The sequence below is a fragment of the Cetorhinus maximus genome, chromosome 11 (genome assembly GCF_964194155.1).
Source record: "Cetorhinus maximus chromosome 11, sCetMax3.hap1.1, whole genome shotgun sequence".
Lineage (NCBI taxonomy): Eukaryota > Metazoa > Chordata > Chondrichthyes > Lamniformes > Cetorhinidae > Cetorhinus > Cetorhinus maximus.
Genome location: NC_135889.1, coordinates 44,357,835 through 44,373,023, shown reverse-complemented (window position 1 = coordinate 44,373,023; position 15,189 = coordinate 44,357,835). Strand labels below are relative to the sequence as shown.

General features: G+C 43.7%; 1 protein-coding gene across 1 annotated transcript in view; it reads right to left on the bottom strand.

Annotated features, from left to right (window-relative positions):
- LOC144686545 (nuclear envelope integral membrane protein 1a-like) overlaps nucleotides 1-8,779 on the bottom strand; it is a 60,339-nt gene extending 51,560 nt beyond the window's left edge. Inside the window, exons 1-2 of the mRNA XM_078551872.1 lie at nucleotides 8,537-8,779; nucleotides 1,333-1,436 (exon numbers count right to left, since the gene is read on the bottom strand). Of these exons, the coding sequence (XP_078407998.1) occupies nucleotides 1,333-1,436; nucleotides 8,537-8,633 (201 nt within the window). The 5' untranslated portion in view covers nucleotides 8,634-8,779. The remainder of the gene's footprint in view (nucleotides 1-1,332; nucleotides 1,437-8,536) is intronic.
- Between the last annotated feature and the right edge of the window lie 6,410 nt (nucleotides 8,780-15,189).

Genomic DNA, 15,189 nt, shown 5'->3' with positions numbered 1-15,189 from the left:
CCCTCCATCATAAGGTCAAAAGTGGGATGTTTGCCAATGTTTGCACAGTGTTCAGCACCATTCGTGACTACTCAGGTACTGAAGCAGTCTGTGTCCATTTGCAGCAAGACCTGGACAATATCCAGGCTTGGGCTGATAACTGACAAGTAACATTCGCACCACAAAAGTGCCAGGCAATGAACTTCTCCAACAAGAGAGAATCAAACCATCTCCCCTTGACATTCAATGGCATGACATCACTGAACCCCCATCTATCAAAATTATATTTTGATTACAATTGACCAGAAACTGAACTCGACCAGCCATGTAAATACTGTGGCTACAAGAGCAGGTCAGTGGCTAGGAATTTTGAGACGAGTAACTCACCTCCTGACTTCCCAAAGCCTGTCCACCATCGACAAGGCACACGGCAGAAGTAGGATGGAATACCCTCCACTGGAAGAGTGCGGCTCCAATGACACTCAAGAAGCTTGACACCATCCAGGACAAAGCAGCCGACTTGGTCAGCACCCCACCTATTATCTGAAGCATTCACTCTTTCCACCACCGATGCACAGTGGCAGCAGTGTGTACCATTCACAAGATGCCCTGCAGCAATTCACTAAGGTTCCTTCAAAAGCACCTGCAACCTCTACCACCTAGAAGCACAAGGGCAGCAGAGGCATGGGAACAGCATCATCTGCAAGTTCTCTTTCAAGCCATGTACCATCCTGAGTTGGAACTATATCGTCATCCCTTCACTGCCGAGGGATCAACATCCAAAACTCCCTTCTCAGCAGCACTGTGGGTGTACCTGCAGTAAATGGTCTGCAGCGGTTCAAGAAGGTGCTCACCACCATCTTCTCAAGCGCAATTAGGGATGGGCAATAAATGCTGGCCTTGCATCACATCCCATGAAAGAATAAAAAAGTCCTTTGGGGAAGGAAATTGTTTGATCCTTATTAATGGTTCTAGCCGATTTGTGGCTCCAGACCCACAGTAATGTGTTTGACTCTTAACTGTCCTCTGAAATGGCCCAGCAAACCACTCAGTTGTTATCAAAAAAGACAGCTGCCTACCACCTTCTCAAGGGCATTTAGGGATGGGCAATTACAGCTGGTCTTACCTTGAAGGGAAGGAAAAAATTACTAGGAACTTCAGAGTCTCACTTTAGAAGTGCAGTCATTGTCTCCAAATTGTCTTGTCTGTTTTTCTGCTGAATCCATTAATTCTTAAACTCACATGAACAGAAGATGCCGAAATTGGAGATGCCTTTTTCCTTACCTCAGGATGAGACAACCACTCAGCTTTTTCATAACGTAAGACTTATGTGAATTGTATACCATGTGTTACCTTGACTGCCGACCAATAATCCACGAATTTAGGTTTTTGAGAGAATTCATAAAAAAAGAGTTTCGTTGTCGTTTCATGGTATACTTCTCCTTCATGTAACATTTCTGCAATAAAAATTACACATGTTTTAATGATAACTTGAAGCTTCACATAAATTTTCAAAGAGCAAAAATAAAGACTGAAATGCTGTGACAGACTTTTCTTTCTAAAATGCCTATAAAATCTAATATTAGAGGATAAGATCACCGAAGATGATTTCCCTGATTAAATTTATGACAGTGCTGATCCTTTACTCTATATCTAATACACTTACTAGTATTTCCCAATTATTGCATTATTGTATTGTACTTTATACTCTGCTGGACCACTTACATTATTTCCCAGTTGTGGGACAAGTACACAAACTGATCAATCAGAACACTCCCCTGAATTTATAAAACATTACCTCCCCTTTCCATAAGGTCGATAAAGGCCAATTGGAAAATGAAAACCTGGCCTTCTGCACATGCTTAAAAATGAGAACAATTTGATTCTTCAGCCATGGTTCAGTTGGGAGCTCTTTCACCTCGGACTGACAAGGTTGAGGGTTCAAGCCCCACTTCAAGACTTGAGCCCAACAACCTAGGCTGACAATCTAGGGCAGTACTGAGGGACTGCTGCACTGTCAGATGGGCCTCTTTCGGTTGGAAAGTTAAGCCGGGTCCAAGTTTGCAATATCAGGTGGAAGTAAAAGCTTCTTGGCACTATTTTGAGGAAGAGAAGGGGAGTTATTCCCAGTGTCCTGGTCAATACTTATCCCTCAATCAACATCACAAAAAACAGATTACCTGGTATTTATCACATTGCTGCTTGTGGGAGCTTGCTGTGCACAAATTGGCTGCCTACATTGCAGAGTGACTACATTTCAAAAAAGTAGTTAACTGGCTGTAAAACACTTTGCCATATCAGCTGGTAATGAAAACCATTATATAAATGTAAGTCTTTCTTTATTATATAAATACATGTCTTTAATTTTAATGTAGATCACATGGGTCTTTAAGCCCATCACATCTAATTTCTAGCACTTACTATTGTCATGTTGGCAAATGTATTTGCCATTTGCCCATAGCTCGCTTCCACAAATAGCAACAAGACGAATGCTCAGTTGACTTGGTTTTAGTGATGATGAAGGGCAGATGTTGGCCTGGGCAACAGGGAAACTCTCTGCTCTTATTCAAATGCACTATGGACCTTTTATATCCACCTGAACCACTAACATAGGCAAACGGGAACACAGTTTTAACATCTCATCTAAAGGATGACACCTCCAACATGCAGTATTCCCTCAATGTCAAGCTGATGTCTAGATGATATACCCAAATCCTGGAGCAAGGCCCGAACCCAAATCCGCAACCTTCTAACTTATTAGGAAGAGTTCTAGTTGACACCTACTTCACATTAATTCTACAAATCAATCTTTAATCAGGATTACCTTGGCAGGCAAGAGAAATCTAAACCTTTTCACCAAACTATAACAACAAACCACCTCATTCAAGCTCCCTGTACTCAACAATCCTTAAAGTTCTAGCCTGGCTTCATCATCTACTCCATTGCTCCCTCAAGCTGAAACCAACAAATATTAGCCAAACAGATTGGTATTATCTTGACTATCGAAGAGACTAAATATTTAATAAGTATTTTTGCAAGGCTTTACCCAGGCATGTATCTCTGCTAGATGGAACCACAGGTTAGAGACAGAGCTATAACATAGAATCAGTCCTATTAAGGGCTGGCCTCCAGTCTAGTAAGGCTCCACACTGGGAGTTTCACTTCATAAACTTATCCCTATCAAGTGACATTGAATTTATATAAAATTAAATTTTAATTCACAGGACATGAGACATTGGTAAGACCAGGATTTATTACCAATCGCTAATTGCCCTCCGGAAGGTAGTCTTAGCTACCTTCTTGAACTGCTGCAGTCCATGTGGTGAAGGTACAACCACAGTGCTGTTAGGTAGGGAGTCCAGGACTTTGAACCAATGGAGAAGGAATAGCAATATTTTGGAGTCAGCATGGTGTGTGACTTGGAGGGGAAATTGCAGTTAGTGGCGTTGCCATGCACCTGCTGCTCTTGTCCTTCTTGGTGGTTGAGGGAATGAGCTTGGGAGGTACTACTGAAGAAGCTTTGATGAGCTGCTGCAGTGCATTTTGTAGATGGGGCACAATAAAGGACATTTGCAGGTGGTGGGAGTGAGTGCTTAATGTTGGGAATGGGGTCCTAATTAAGCTAACTGCTTGGCCCTGAATGGTGTTGAGCTCGTTGAGTATTTTTGGAGCTGTACTCATTCAGACAAGTGGAAAGTATTCCATAACATTCCTAACTTGTGCCTTGTAAATGATGGAAAAAACTTTCAGGAGTCAGGACATGAGTCACTGCCACAGTCGCCGAACTGCTCTTTTAGCCACAGTATTTATGTGACTGACCAGGTAAGCTTCTGGTCAGTGGTGCCCTCCCCCCACAACCCCAAATCCAACCAGGGGAGATATTTCCCCAGATTCCCTTTGTCTTATTTTACTAGGGTTTCTTGATCTCAAACTCTGACAAATGCTGCCTCAGTGTGAAGGGCAGTCACTCTCATCTCTGGAATTCAGCCAAATAGCACTGGTAGAACTCAAACTAAGCATTGGTGAGCAGGTTATTTGTGAGTGAGTAAGTGCCACTTGATAGCAAGGCACGTTCCATCATAAAATCACCATCACTTTGCAGATGATTGGGAATAGACTAATGGTGCCACAATTAGACCAACTGGACTTTTCTTTCTTGTGGGCAGGACACACCAGTGCAATTTTCCACTTTGTTATGTAGATCCCAGTATTGTACCTGTACTGGAACAGCTTGGCTAGTGGCGCAACTATTTCTGGAGCACAAGTCTTCAGCACTTTAGGAAGGGTGTTCCACATGGAGTGAAATTAAATTGACTGAAGAGTGTTTCTGTGATGTTGGGTACCTCAGGAAGAGGACAAGGTCGGCGCTGCTAACTGAGGGTGGTTACAAATACTTTAACCTTGTCTTTTGCACTCACAAGCTAGGCTCTGCCATCACTGAAGATGGGGATGTTCATGGAGTTTTCTTCTCCTATTCGTCGTTTAATCATCCATTATCATAAACGATTGGATGTGGCAGGACTGCAGAGCTCTGATTTGATGCGTTGGTTGTGGGGTTTTTTAAAATTCATTCACAGGATGTGAGCTTCACTGGTTGGGCCAGCATTTATTGTCCATCCCTAGTTGTCCTTGAAGTGGTGGTAGTGACCAGCCTTCTTGAACCACTGCAGCCCATGTGGTGTAGGGAGTTCCAGGATTTTGACCCAGCGACGGAACGGCAATATATTTCCAAGTCAGGATGGTGAGTGACTTTTGGGGGGGGGGGGGTGGAATTCCGGGGGGGGGTGTTTCAATCTCTGCTTTCCTTGTCCTTCTAGATGGTAGTGGTTGTGGGTTTGGAAGATGTTGCCTAAGGAGCCTTGGCGAATTCCTGCAATGCACCTTGTAGATGGTACACACTGCCGCTACTGTGCGTCAGTGGTGGAGAGAGTGAATGTTTGTGGATGTGGGGCCAATCAAGCGGGCTGCTTTGTCTTAGACAGTGTCAAGCTTCTTGAGTGTTGTGGGAGCTGCACTCACCCAGGCTAGGGGGAGTATTCCATCACACTTCTGACTTGTGCCTTGTAGATGGTGGACAGGCTTTGTTTAGCTCTGTCTAAAGTTTTCTGCTTCCACTGTTTCGCATGCATGAAGTCCAATGTTGTGTCTTCACCAGATTGGTACCTCATTTTTCAGCTGTGCCTTGTGTTGCTCCTGACATGCTCTTCCACACACCTCTTTGAATCTATTGCTCCTACTCTACATTATATTCTAGAAATATCCCATATTTTTCTGCTAAATACAAACCTTTGGCTAATGATCCCTCTAACTTACCTTTATTTTGCACAGCTTGTTTATTGTACTGTGTGGTCCATTCCAGATTGTTGTGCAGCCAAGTACCCATGCAGCTAAGAAGGAACATTACTGCTGAAAGTCCTAAAGGTACCTTCAGCTTTGCGCTATATTTTCATTCAAACAAAATGATTATTTTGTACACTTGTTTTAACAAGTATATTTCAATTTGGTAAAATGATTCATTTTACACTTTCGTGAATTTTATGCTCAATGTCAGGGATGTTATTGCTGCAGAATGGATATTTACCACTTCGGTCAGCATCATGCATCCTCAGGTCAAATATGGCACAGTTAAAGAGACAATAATCCTTCCACTACTCAATGAGCCTCTGTTCTAACTTCAGAAGTGCAACTTCACTGTATCAACGTGATATTTATTTCCCCAATTTTTCCATACTAACTACCTTTGACAAGAATGTCAACTTAGTGCTGAATTAGAGCAGTTCACACTGTTAGACCATGCTCACTAGATAGGCCACTAATTAGGACCCTTAAAGCCAACAGAGAGGTGGTGTTGTGGCAAAGTGGCAGTCTCCCTGCCTCTAAGACAGAAGCTCCAGATTCAAAACCCATTTCAGATCTCAACAGCCAAGGAAGGTGTGTTCATAACACGGCCAAATAGGTTGAGTATCATCCTGCGAATCCTTCAAACACATGCCAATGGCAGGCGGCAAGAGTGGCAGAGATTCCTGGTCAGCCATGTGATGGAAAGAACGTTGGAGTCTCTATCATCACTATCCATAGCTCCAGACTACAACACGCACGTAAAAATGCATGTTACCACAGCAACTCAGACCCCAGCTATTGAGAGACGAAAGCCACTCGGATTCTGGAGTTAGTTAAACTTAGGAAATCTTTATTTTAAACATGCAAGGGAAAGAGTCAAAGCTGCAGTATCTCTCAAAATAGCAGTTACAATAACATACATTTATACACAGTACAGGCTCAGTTGGCTGTTTGCACATGGCCTTCATGTTCCCCTCGTAAACACACACTATCATATTCTCACAGACAAGCAGGACAGACAAACAGAAAACAGCTGAGGCTTATCAACTACAGTAACTTCATCTCTGTACACATACAGGAAAACAACAGATGTGTAAGCCAAGTGGAAATATACAGCAAGAGAGTCAGCTTTCATGAATAAAGCTCTCATTAATCGTATTAACCCTTTATTCCCCACATCACCAAGCACTACCCCCCACCCCAACCCTTCAATGGGAGAGAGCTTTCTGCCTACTTGCCTTTAAACTATGAGTCCAAAAAGAGTACATTTAGCCATAGAATCATACCGTCATAGCATCATTACAGCACAGAAGGACGCCATTCAACCCGAGTCCATGCTGGCCCTCTGCAGAACAATCCAATCAGTTCCATTCCCCTGCTCTATCCCTGTAGCCCTGTAAGTTTATTTTCCTCAAGCGGTCATCCAATTTTCTTTTGAAATCATTCACCATCTCCACTTCACTACCCTCACTGACAGCATGTACCAGATCATTACCACTTGTTGAGTAAAACAGATCTTTCTCACACACCACCCCCCATAACTCTTTCCCAAAAACTTAAATCTGTGTCTCCTAATCCTTGAAATATCAGCTAAAGGGGACAGCTTTTGTCTACCTTTTTTAAAATTGGAATAATCTTGTACACCTCTGTCAGATCCACACTCAATTTCCTTTGCTCCAAGGAGAACAATCCCAAACTTCTCCAGCCTACCCATGTACCTAAAACGCCTCATCCCTGGAACCATTCTGATAAATCTCTTCTGCACCCTCTCGAGGGTCATCACATCCGTCATGAAATGTGGTGACCAGGAGTACACATCTGCTAGCCTAGCCAGTGACACCCAGGTCCTGTGAAAGAATAAAAACTCAATACCTACCTCTATTTATGCAGCACATAATCCCATATGCTTTGTTAACTTCCCCCTTAAATAAGTCCAGCCACCTTTAAAGCACTATGCACATGAACCCCACCACTCCAGAGGTCCTTCTGTCCCCACACATTCTTTAGAATTGTGCCATTAAGTCCATCTTGCCTCTCCCTATCTCTTCAGCCGAAATGCATTACCTCACACTTTTCTATAAATTCCATCTGCCATTTGTCTGCCCATTCTGCTGCTTATTTATGTCCTGTTGCAGACTAGGCCTGTATTCACTGGAGTTTAGAAGAACAAGAGGTGATCTAATTGAAATGTATAAAATTCTTCCAGTGCTGGACAGGCTGGATGCAGAGAGGATGCTTCTCTTGGCTGGGGGGTCTAGAACAATTGGTCACAGTCTGAGGATTTGGGGTAGGCCATTCAGGTCTGAGATGAGGAGAAATTTCTTCACTCAGAGGGTGGTGAACCTGTGGGATTCTCTACCACAGAAGACTCTGGAGGCCAAGTCACTGAATATATTTAAGAAGGAAATAGGTAGATTTCTAGATACTAAAGGCGTCAAAGGGTATGGGGAGGGGGTGGGAGTATGGTATTGAAATAGAGGATCAGCCATGATCATATTGAATGGTGGAACAGGCTCGAAGGGCCAAATGTCCTACTCCTGCTCCTATTTTCTATTGGTATCATACTCACTGTTTGCCACACCTCCAAGGTATCATCAGCCAACTTTGAAATATTACTCTGCATTTCATTACCCGTCATTTATATATAGCTCATAAAAGCGTTACAGATAGACAGGTAAGCACAGTACAGAGTCAGAGGAGGCTGCCAGAATGAGAGGGAACGGCAAAACCCCATAGTCGTCAAATCCCCCTTCCCTGCACCTATTTGTTACTGATTTCAAATGGACCTATTAATAATTACCTGAAGATCAAGCCTCATCGCGGCCACATATAGATGATAAAATACTTCAGGGTTACTTTCGTAAAGCATTAACCACTGTTAAAGATCTTATGATCTTAAAAGACGCTTCAGCTTCACCGACAGGCCAAGCCAACTTATATGGCTAAGAACCATCACTTGTATGAACTGGGGATTGTATTTGGTGAGCAGACAAATTGCTGCTCTCCTTGGACCCATGTATCTGAAAACACCGAGTCCACGATCAGGGTGTCAGTGACTGTCCTCTACCCTCAACCCTCCCCGAGTTTGTGGCTTCTCCTGGTTGAAGGGCTGCAGCTGGGGCAGGATTCACCTCCTCTCATTCTTGCAGCTTTAAAAGATATGGGTTATGACCCATTCAATTCGCTGCTTTACAATGAAGGAGATCGGATGAAATACCTGAGGGGATTGCCGCTGCTCGTTTCACAAGAACCTGCAGCTGAGCGACTGAAGCACAGAGTAAGACCGCCAGGGCGCTGCCGTGTTGCCGCCACATTCCGCCTCACTTTTCCTGTCAATGCGCCGCTCCGAGTGAGACCGGGTCAAGCAGCAAAACCGCTGCCTTCTCTCCCGCTTGCTTGCACTCAATCTCTCACTTCCCGCTCACTGCTCACATCCTTTATTCACTTTCGTTTTCTCTCCGCCGCTGAGAAGCCGCATGCGCCTGTGTGTCTGCATCGCCAAAACCTGACGGCGCCCGATTCCCCCAGAAAGCGCCGGGCGGCGACCCCGCCAACTGGTCAACAACAGGAATATTGTGGTCACATTCCTGCTTCGCTATCGATACTACTTCTGGGTTGTCCTGGAGTCTTTTAGAATTCAAGATTAATCTCCAGGATATTGAGTGCACAACCTAGGAGATAAATCACTGAAACAACGGGTTTTTTTTTTACCATTTTCTCTGAACGCCTAACTAGAACTGTTAAAAACATTGAAGGTTGGGTGGGGGGGGGGCAGGGGGATTGAGCGCTAGGGCTCGAGGTCATGTGATCAAACTTCCAGGAATATAATAAGACAAAGTTGGCAACTTTAATAAAAACAAAAAACTACTGCGGATGCTGGAAATCCAAAACAAAAACAAAATTACCTGGAAAAACTCAGCAGGTCTGGCAGTGTCGGCGGAGAAGAAAAGAGTTGACGTTTCGAGTCCTCATGACCCTTCAGCAGAACTGAGTGAAGTTAGGAGAGGGGTTAGGGGTTAGGAGAGAGTTTTTTGTTTTTATCTCTGTGTTTAATTGACTGCCACTCCTCTTCAAGAAATGCCTTCCTTGAAGAAGTATTGCTCTGTTCTCCGACAGGATTTCCGCCTGTCTCTTCTGCCTTGTTCGCCTTCATTGCTTTCCATTTCTCTCCTGGTGTTTGACAAGGTGTTTACTAAAACCCGCTTTCTCCTTTCTACTTTGAGTGTCCTGCCATCCATCCTTAATTAGCACATTCTCTTAGATAATATCACCACCTTTAACACCTCCCTGTTCCTTTGTCTGTAACATCTTTTGATCATCTGTATCACGGCTTGCTTGTCCCTACAACCCCACCCCCGCAACTTCTCCCCCCCCCCCCCCCCCCCCCCGACCTTAAACCAGCTTATATTTCACCCCTCTCCTAACTTCACTCAGTTCTGCTGAAGGGTCATGAGGACTCGAAACGTCAACTCTTTTCTTCTCCGCCGATGCTGCCAGACCTGCTGAGTTTTTCCAGGTAATTTTGTTTTTGTTTTGGCAACTTTAATGTTCTCTCATCAGGTTGCTGGGCAAATTGCTGTTGGCAAGGGGCAGTTGGGCTTCAACCCATCCCCTTTGGTCTGTGCAAACCAAGCATAACTGTCAAGGGTGTAATTATTTTCTTATTATTTTGGCTGGCAAACTGTAACTAGTGGAGTGCCACTGGGATCAGTGCTGAGGCCTCAACCATTCATGATCTATATTCATGAACCAGATGAAGGGACTGACTGAATTGTGGTCAAATTTGCTGACGGTAAGAAGATAAGTAGGAAAGCAAGTTGTGAGGAGCATATAAAGTGTCCGCAACTAGATATAGTGAGAGGGCAAAAATTTTTCAGATGGAGAATAATGTGGGAAAATGTGAGGCTATCCACTTCGGCAGGAAGAATAGAAAAGCAGAATATTATTTAAATTGAGGGAGACTGCAGAATGCTGCAGCACCGAGGGACCTGGGTACATGAATCACATAAAGTCAGCATAGAGGTACAGCAAGTAATTATGAAGACAAATGGAATATTGCCCTTTACTGCAAGGGGACGGGGTGCAGAGTATAAAAATAGGGAAGTCTTGTTACAACTGTACAGAGCATTGATGACACCACATCTGGGGGCCCGTAAGAACAGGAAACATGGCATATGGGGTGTTTCATTAGGTGGGATGCAAAATTTTGATTACCTGATGGTTGGTTGAGATGCAGAGATAAAGTCAGTGGCATGTTTGCGGCATGTCGAACCTCACAGCGGCCTGTGGAGGGCTCATACTTGTGATACATTTGCATGCTATGGATACTCTATAGCATAAAACTTTTTCATAACTATGCCCTACCTTCAAGCTAAAGTCAGCGACACATGAGAATCTCATAGCACTCGATTCACATTTGTCTAAAGGTGGTTTGCACTAATTGGTTTTGTTGTGTGTAGATTGGTGGTTTTCCTTGAATTCTACAGCATGAGAAGGGAGCAGGAAGATGGCAGCTTGCATGGTGGCTTGGGACCAGCAAGGGTGAGTCAGTGGTGAGGTGGGGAGGGATATGGAGTGGGGTCAAGGGCATGGAGGAGTGGTCGGGGGATCCAGGGGAGGACAGGGGGTAGGGTTGGGGGTATGGAGAAATGAAGTGAGAAAGGCCTGTCATCCTAAGTGCAGTAGAGGGTGGGGATGTTGTTGGGAATGGTCAGTTCAGGTAAGAAAATGAAGGGCCTAAAGGTGGGATCAGTGCCATCTATATGTGCATCCATCTCGAGATGTTGGCTGGCAGAGTCCTTACAGAGCTTTGCATTCACAAACAACATTCCAATTATCTCCACTGAGAATGATCTTGGACAATGTCCTTCACAATCCATATAAAGTAGGCCCAGCTGAGCCTGCAAGCTGAGACGTGTCCCACAGAGTGTCGAGTGAAACACTGGAGATGAACATGCGCAATCAAAAAAGAGCAAGCAAAAAAAACACAACATTGTTTCTTCCGTAATAAAGAAAATGTCCCTAACGCCCCTGTAACCATCAATGCATGCAAACCATGAGGTGTGTCAGTACATTTAGCTTTCTGACTAAGTTAGTATCAAGAAATAATAATGATACACATATGACTAAAGTGAAACCAATGTAAGTGAAAAATAATTTTGAAAAACACCCTTTGTGTTCTCAAGCTTATGTTAATGGAAATAGAGTTGGGCAGGAAAGTTTTTTACCGTGACAAAGAGCCTCCCCGTTTTACCAGGAGCTCTTTTATAGCCCACCCATAGCTGCAGAATTGTTAGGTGAAGGCGGGTTTCACCACTGAAAGACTTCCCTGCCATGTGATCACGTGTGTTTCCCTTGCACGCCGCCAGCACTTTAAATTTTAACGGTAATCACAAAGGGAAAAGCAAGCGAGCGGAAGTGGCGCTCACTTCCAGTTACACCTTTGGAAATGGCGCACTATTGACACAATCTGCCCACCCCCCCCCCAGAATACTGTGCGCAGTTTTGATCACCTTACTTAAAGAGAGATAAACTTTCATCGGAAGCAGTTCAGAGAAGGTTGTCTAGGCTGATTCCTGAGATATGGGGTTTGTCTTACGAGGAAAGGTTGAGCAGGTTTGGCTATTACTCTTCGGATTTAGAAGAATGAGGGGTGATCTTATTGAAACATATAAGATTTTGAGGGGTCTTGACAGGTAGATGCTGAGAAGTTGTTTCTCCTCATAAGGGAATCTAGAATAGGGGGCACAGTTTCAAAATAAGGGTCTCTTATTTAAGATGAAAATCAGGAGGCATTTCTTCTCCCGGTGGGTCATTGGTGTTTGGAATTGTCTTCCCCAGCAGCAGTGGGGGCTAAGTCATTGAATATATTCAAGGCTGAGTTAGACAGGTTTGTGATCCACAAGTGAGTCAAGGTTTAGGGGAGCAGACAGGAAAGTGGAGTTAAGGCCATAATCAGACCAGCCATGATCTTATTAAATGGCAGAGCAGGCTCGAGGGGCCAAATGGCCTCTCCTGCTCCTATTTCTTATGTTCTTATGGTTGTTTGCCATTATTAGTTAATTAGTTGGACAGGCCTCACATTTTCTTATTCTGAAACGTTAGTGGTGTGTCAAAGAAGACAGCAAGCTGGAACATGCACTGTTTGTTCTTTCCACAAATGCTGATTGATTTGTGGGTTTCTTGCATTCAGGTTTCCAATACTTGCAGTAGTTTGTTCTTTATTTGCTGGCCCAGTTGGAAACTTTGGCCTGTTCAAAGTGGAGTTGCTGCCTTTTGCCTAAACTGGGCAGGAAGTGGTATCATGGATTGGACTTTCATGTTTATTTTGTTGATAATGGGGTTGTCGACCCTGGCTGGGGGCATTCTTCAAGATTTGATCATTTGACATTCTAACCACGTGATGTCTGATCAAGCAGCACCTGGTCATCTGATAACTGTAAATGTTATTGCATCTCCCTTCCTATCTCCTTGGTCTCAGATTCTGTGAAAAGATGTCAGCTTGTACTGGGAGCTTCAGTCAAGGAAAACCTATACGTGGCCTTCAAGCTTCAAGACCAGCTGCACAGACCAAGTTGAACCAAACTGAGAGATTACACAAAGGGCAGCAGGGTTGATGTGGGGCACTTCCTACAGGGAACATCATCCTAAACTCAGCTCACCACCAACATTTCTAAACCTTTCCTTGACCTCGGGCTCAATAAAGGAGAGATTTCATAGAATAGATCTGACCTCTGGTGCCAGTGTTGGCAATCTCTCTTGTGACCCCATTTTTCCAAAATGCTTTTATGTTCCTCCTTTTCAAATACTTAGCCCAATCCCTTTTAAATGATGTTCTAGTCTCTATTTCAATAGTCACTTGTGGGGGAGAATCTGGTCTAACAGTTCTCAGTTTTAGAACCTTCCTTCTCCCTTCACATTTTGTTTCTTCAAGTGAGATTCCTTTGTCTCTATCCCGTTGTTCTTCAATTACCCACCAGTAAAAACAACCTTTCTCTATTTACCTACAGTACAGCACTCATAGCCCAATCACCACTCTCACAGATTCACTCACTCACCACATAGCTGCTGTTCCCAGCTCTGCAGAAAATGCTGGTTCTGAGGTCTAGCCCATTTCCCTGAACATCTCTCCACCTGCTTAATCTCCAATCCCCACAATGCCCTGCTTCCATCTCCCTCCCCAATTTCCATTTCCAGTCTCACTCTCTCCCCAAATTAAGTATCCTTTTCTCTCTGATCCTCCATTCTTCTTAACCACCCATTCTCCCTCTGCCAGATTTCCATTATCCCAATCCTTCATTCCCCAGCCTCCATCTCTCCCTGATCCTTATTCCCCATTCCCCCTATATCCTTAACACCCATTCCCCCTCTCTCCCACTCTCAATATCCTCCAAGAAACCGTGAGGCCTCCACAATTCCCCATTTCCTGGCACGCAAGCCAATCCCGGCTTTCTGCTGTGGGGGTTTGAGTGGGAGCACATGGTAAAGGAGGGGAGGTGTTGAACCCATGGAGTGTGGAGTTGGGGGTGGTGTGGTGGGGTAGTGGCAGAAGTGCTGCTGTGGCAGGTCATTTAAAGTGTAAAAACCTCCCATGCTGTGAGCAGCATGGTGTATCTATGTCCTGGGACTCCTGGGAATCCAGAAGGGTTAACAACCCTTACTGATATTGGAAATTATTTGAAAATGTTAACATTAATAACTGATAAGATGTTACTGTAATTAGAGAAACAAACTGTTTACAAAGCAGATTTTTGGTACTAATCCTAGTTTAAAAATTCCTGCAAAGTCTGATCAAAAACAAACTTTTGCCCAAAGCCAAATATTTTCAATTAGATGATACCCAAGGGCTCTTTTATTTATTTATTTTGATAATCCTGTATTAATTTGGACACATCCCTCCGCTCCTGTTGGTATTTGTGTCTAATGTCTTTCCTCAAAGGGGAAGCATTTGTTCATTGACCCTATGTTTCAACTTTCTCACACATGTACCCAAGTGCCAAAATAGACATGTTTCACATGTTGTCCATTTAATGGAAGACTTCACATGCCCATGTGAAATTTGTTTCATCGCTTTGTTAGTAATGAACATTGTCTGCTCCACAACAGCTAGTTCAGCCCACCTGATTCCTGTTCATCTATACATAATGGACATGCTGGTGTCTGTATAACACACAAGACAATTGTCAGTTGCTGTCTCCCAGTGTTAACGATTCTGACTCAGAACCTTGTGGGAATGCCTGCTGATAAGAGCATTAAAAAGCCTAAGTTAAATAGGCTTTCATAAAGCTATAATTATAGTAAAAAGCTCACCGGGGTAAGTCTGTGCCACTTGACTTTTTATTGTTGTTTTTGTCACATTGTTTGTGTCATCTTTTTCTCATTATTCATTCCTATGTCCCCGCATACAATGATCTGGATTTTCCATTAAGAATAACACTGAGGCTCACTATTATTAAGGTGTAAGTCCAATAGCACCTTTGTTAAATGTGGAATGTTGCTGCCTGAGCTTCTCTCCTCTACAAGCTTTGCTAAACTGGTATCTACCAAGAGACTTGGCATTCATACCCATACAAAGGCATGAAGTTAGGGGACCCATTAAACAAGGCAGAAAAAGTTAGGGCTTGTCCATTCAATTTTAACGAATTTTTTAATTTACTTTTTTAACTTATTCATGGGATTTGAGAGACACTAGCAAGGTTAGCATTCGTTGCTCATCCTTAAATGCTTTGAGAAGGTGGCGGTGAGGTGCCTTCTTGAACCACTGAAATCCATTTTTAAAAAATTCTTTCATGGTATGTGCCGTTTAATGCCCATCCCTAACTGCCCTTCAGAAGTAGTGTAAGCCATCATCTTGAATCGCTGCAGTCCATG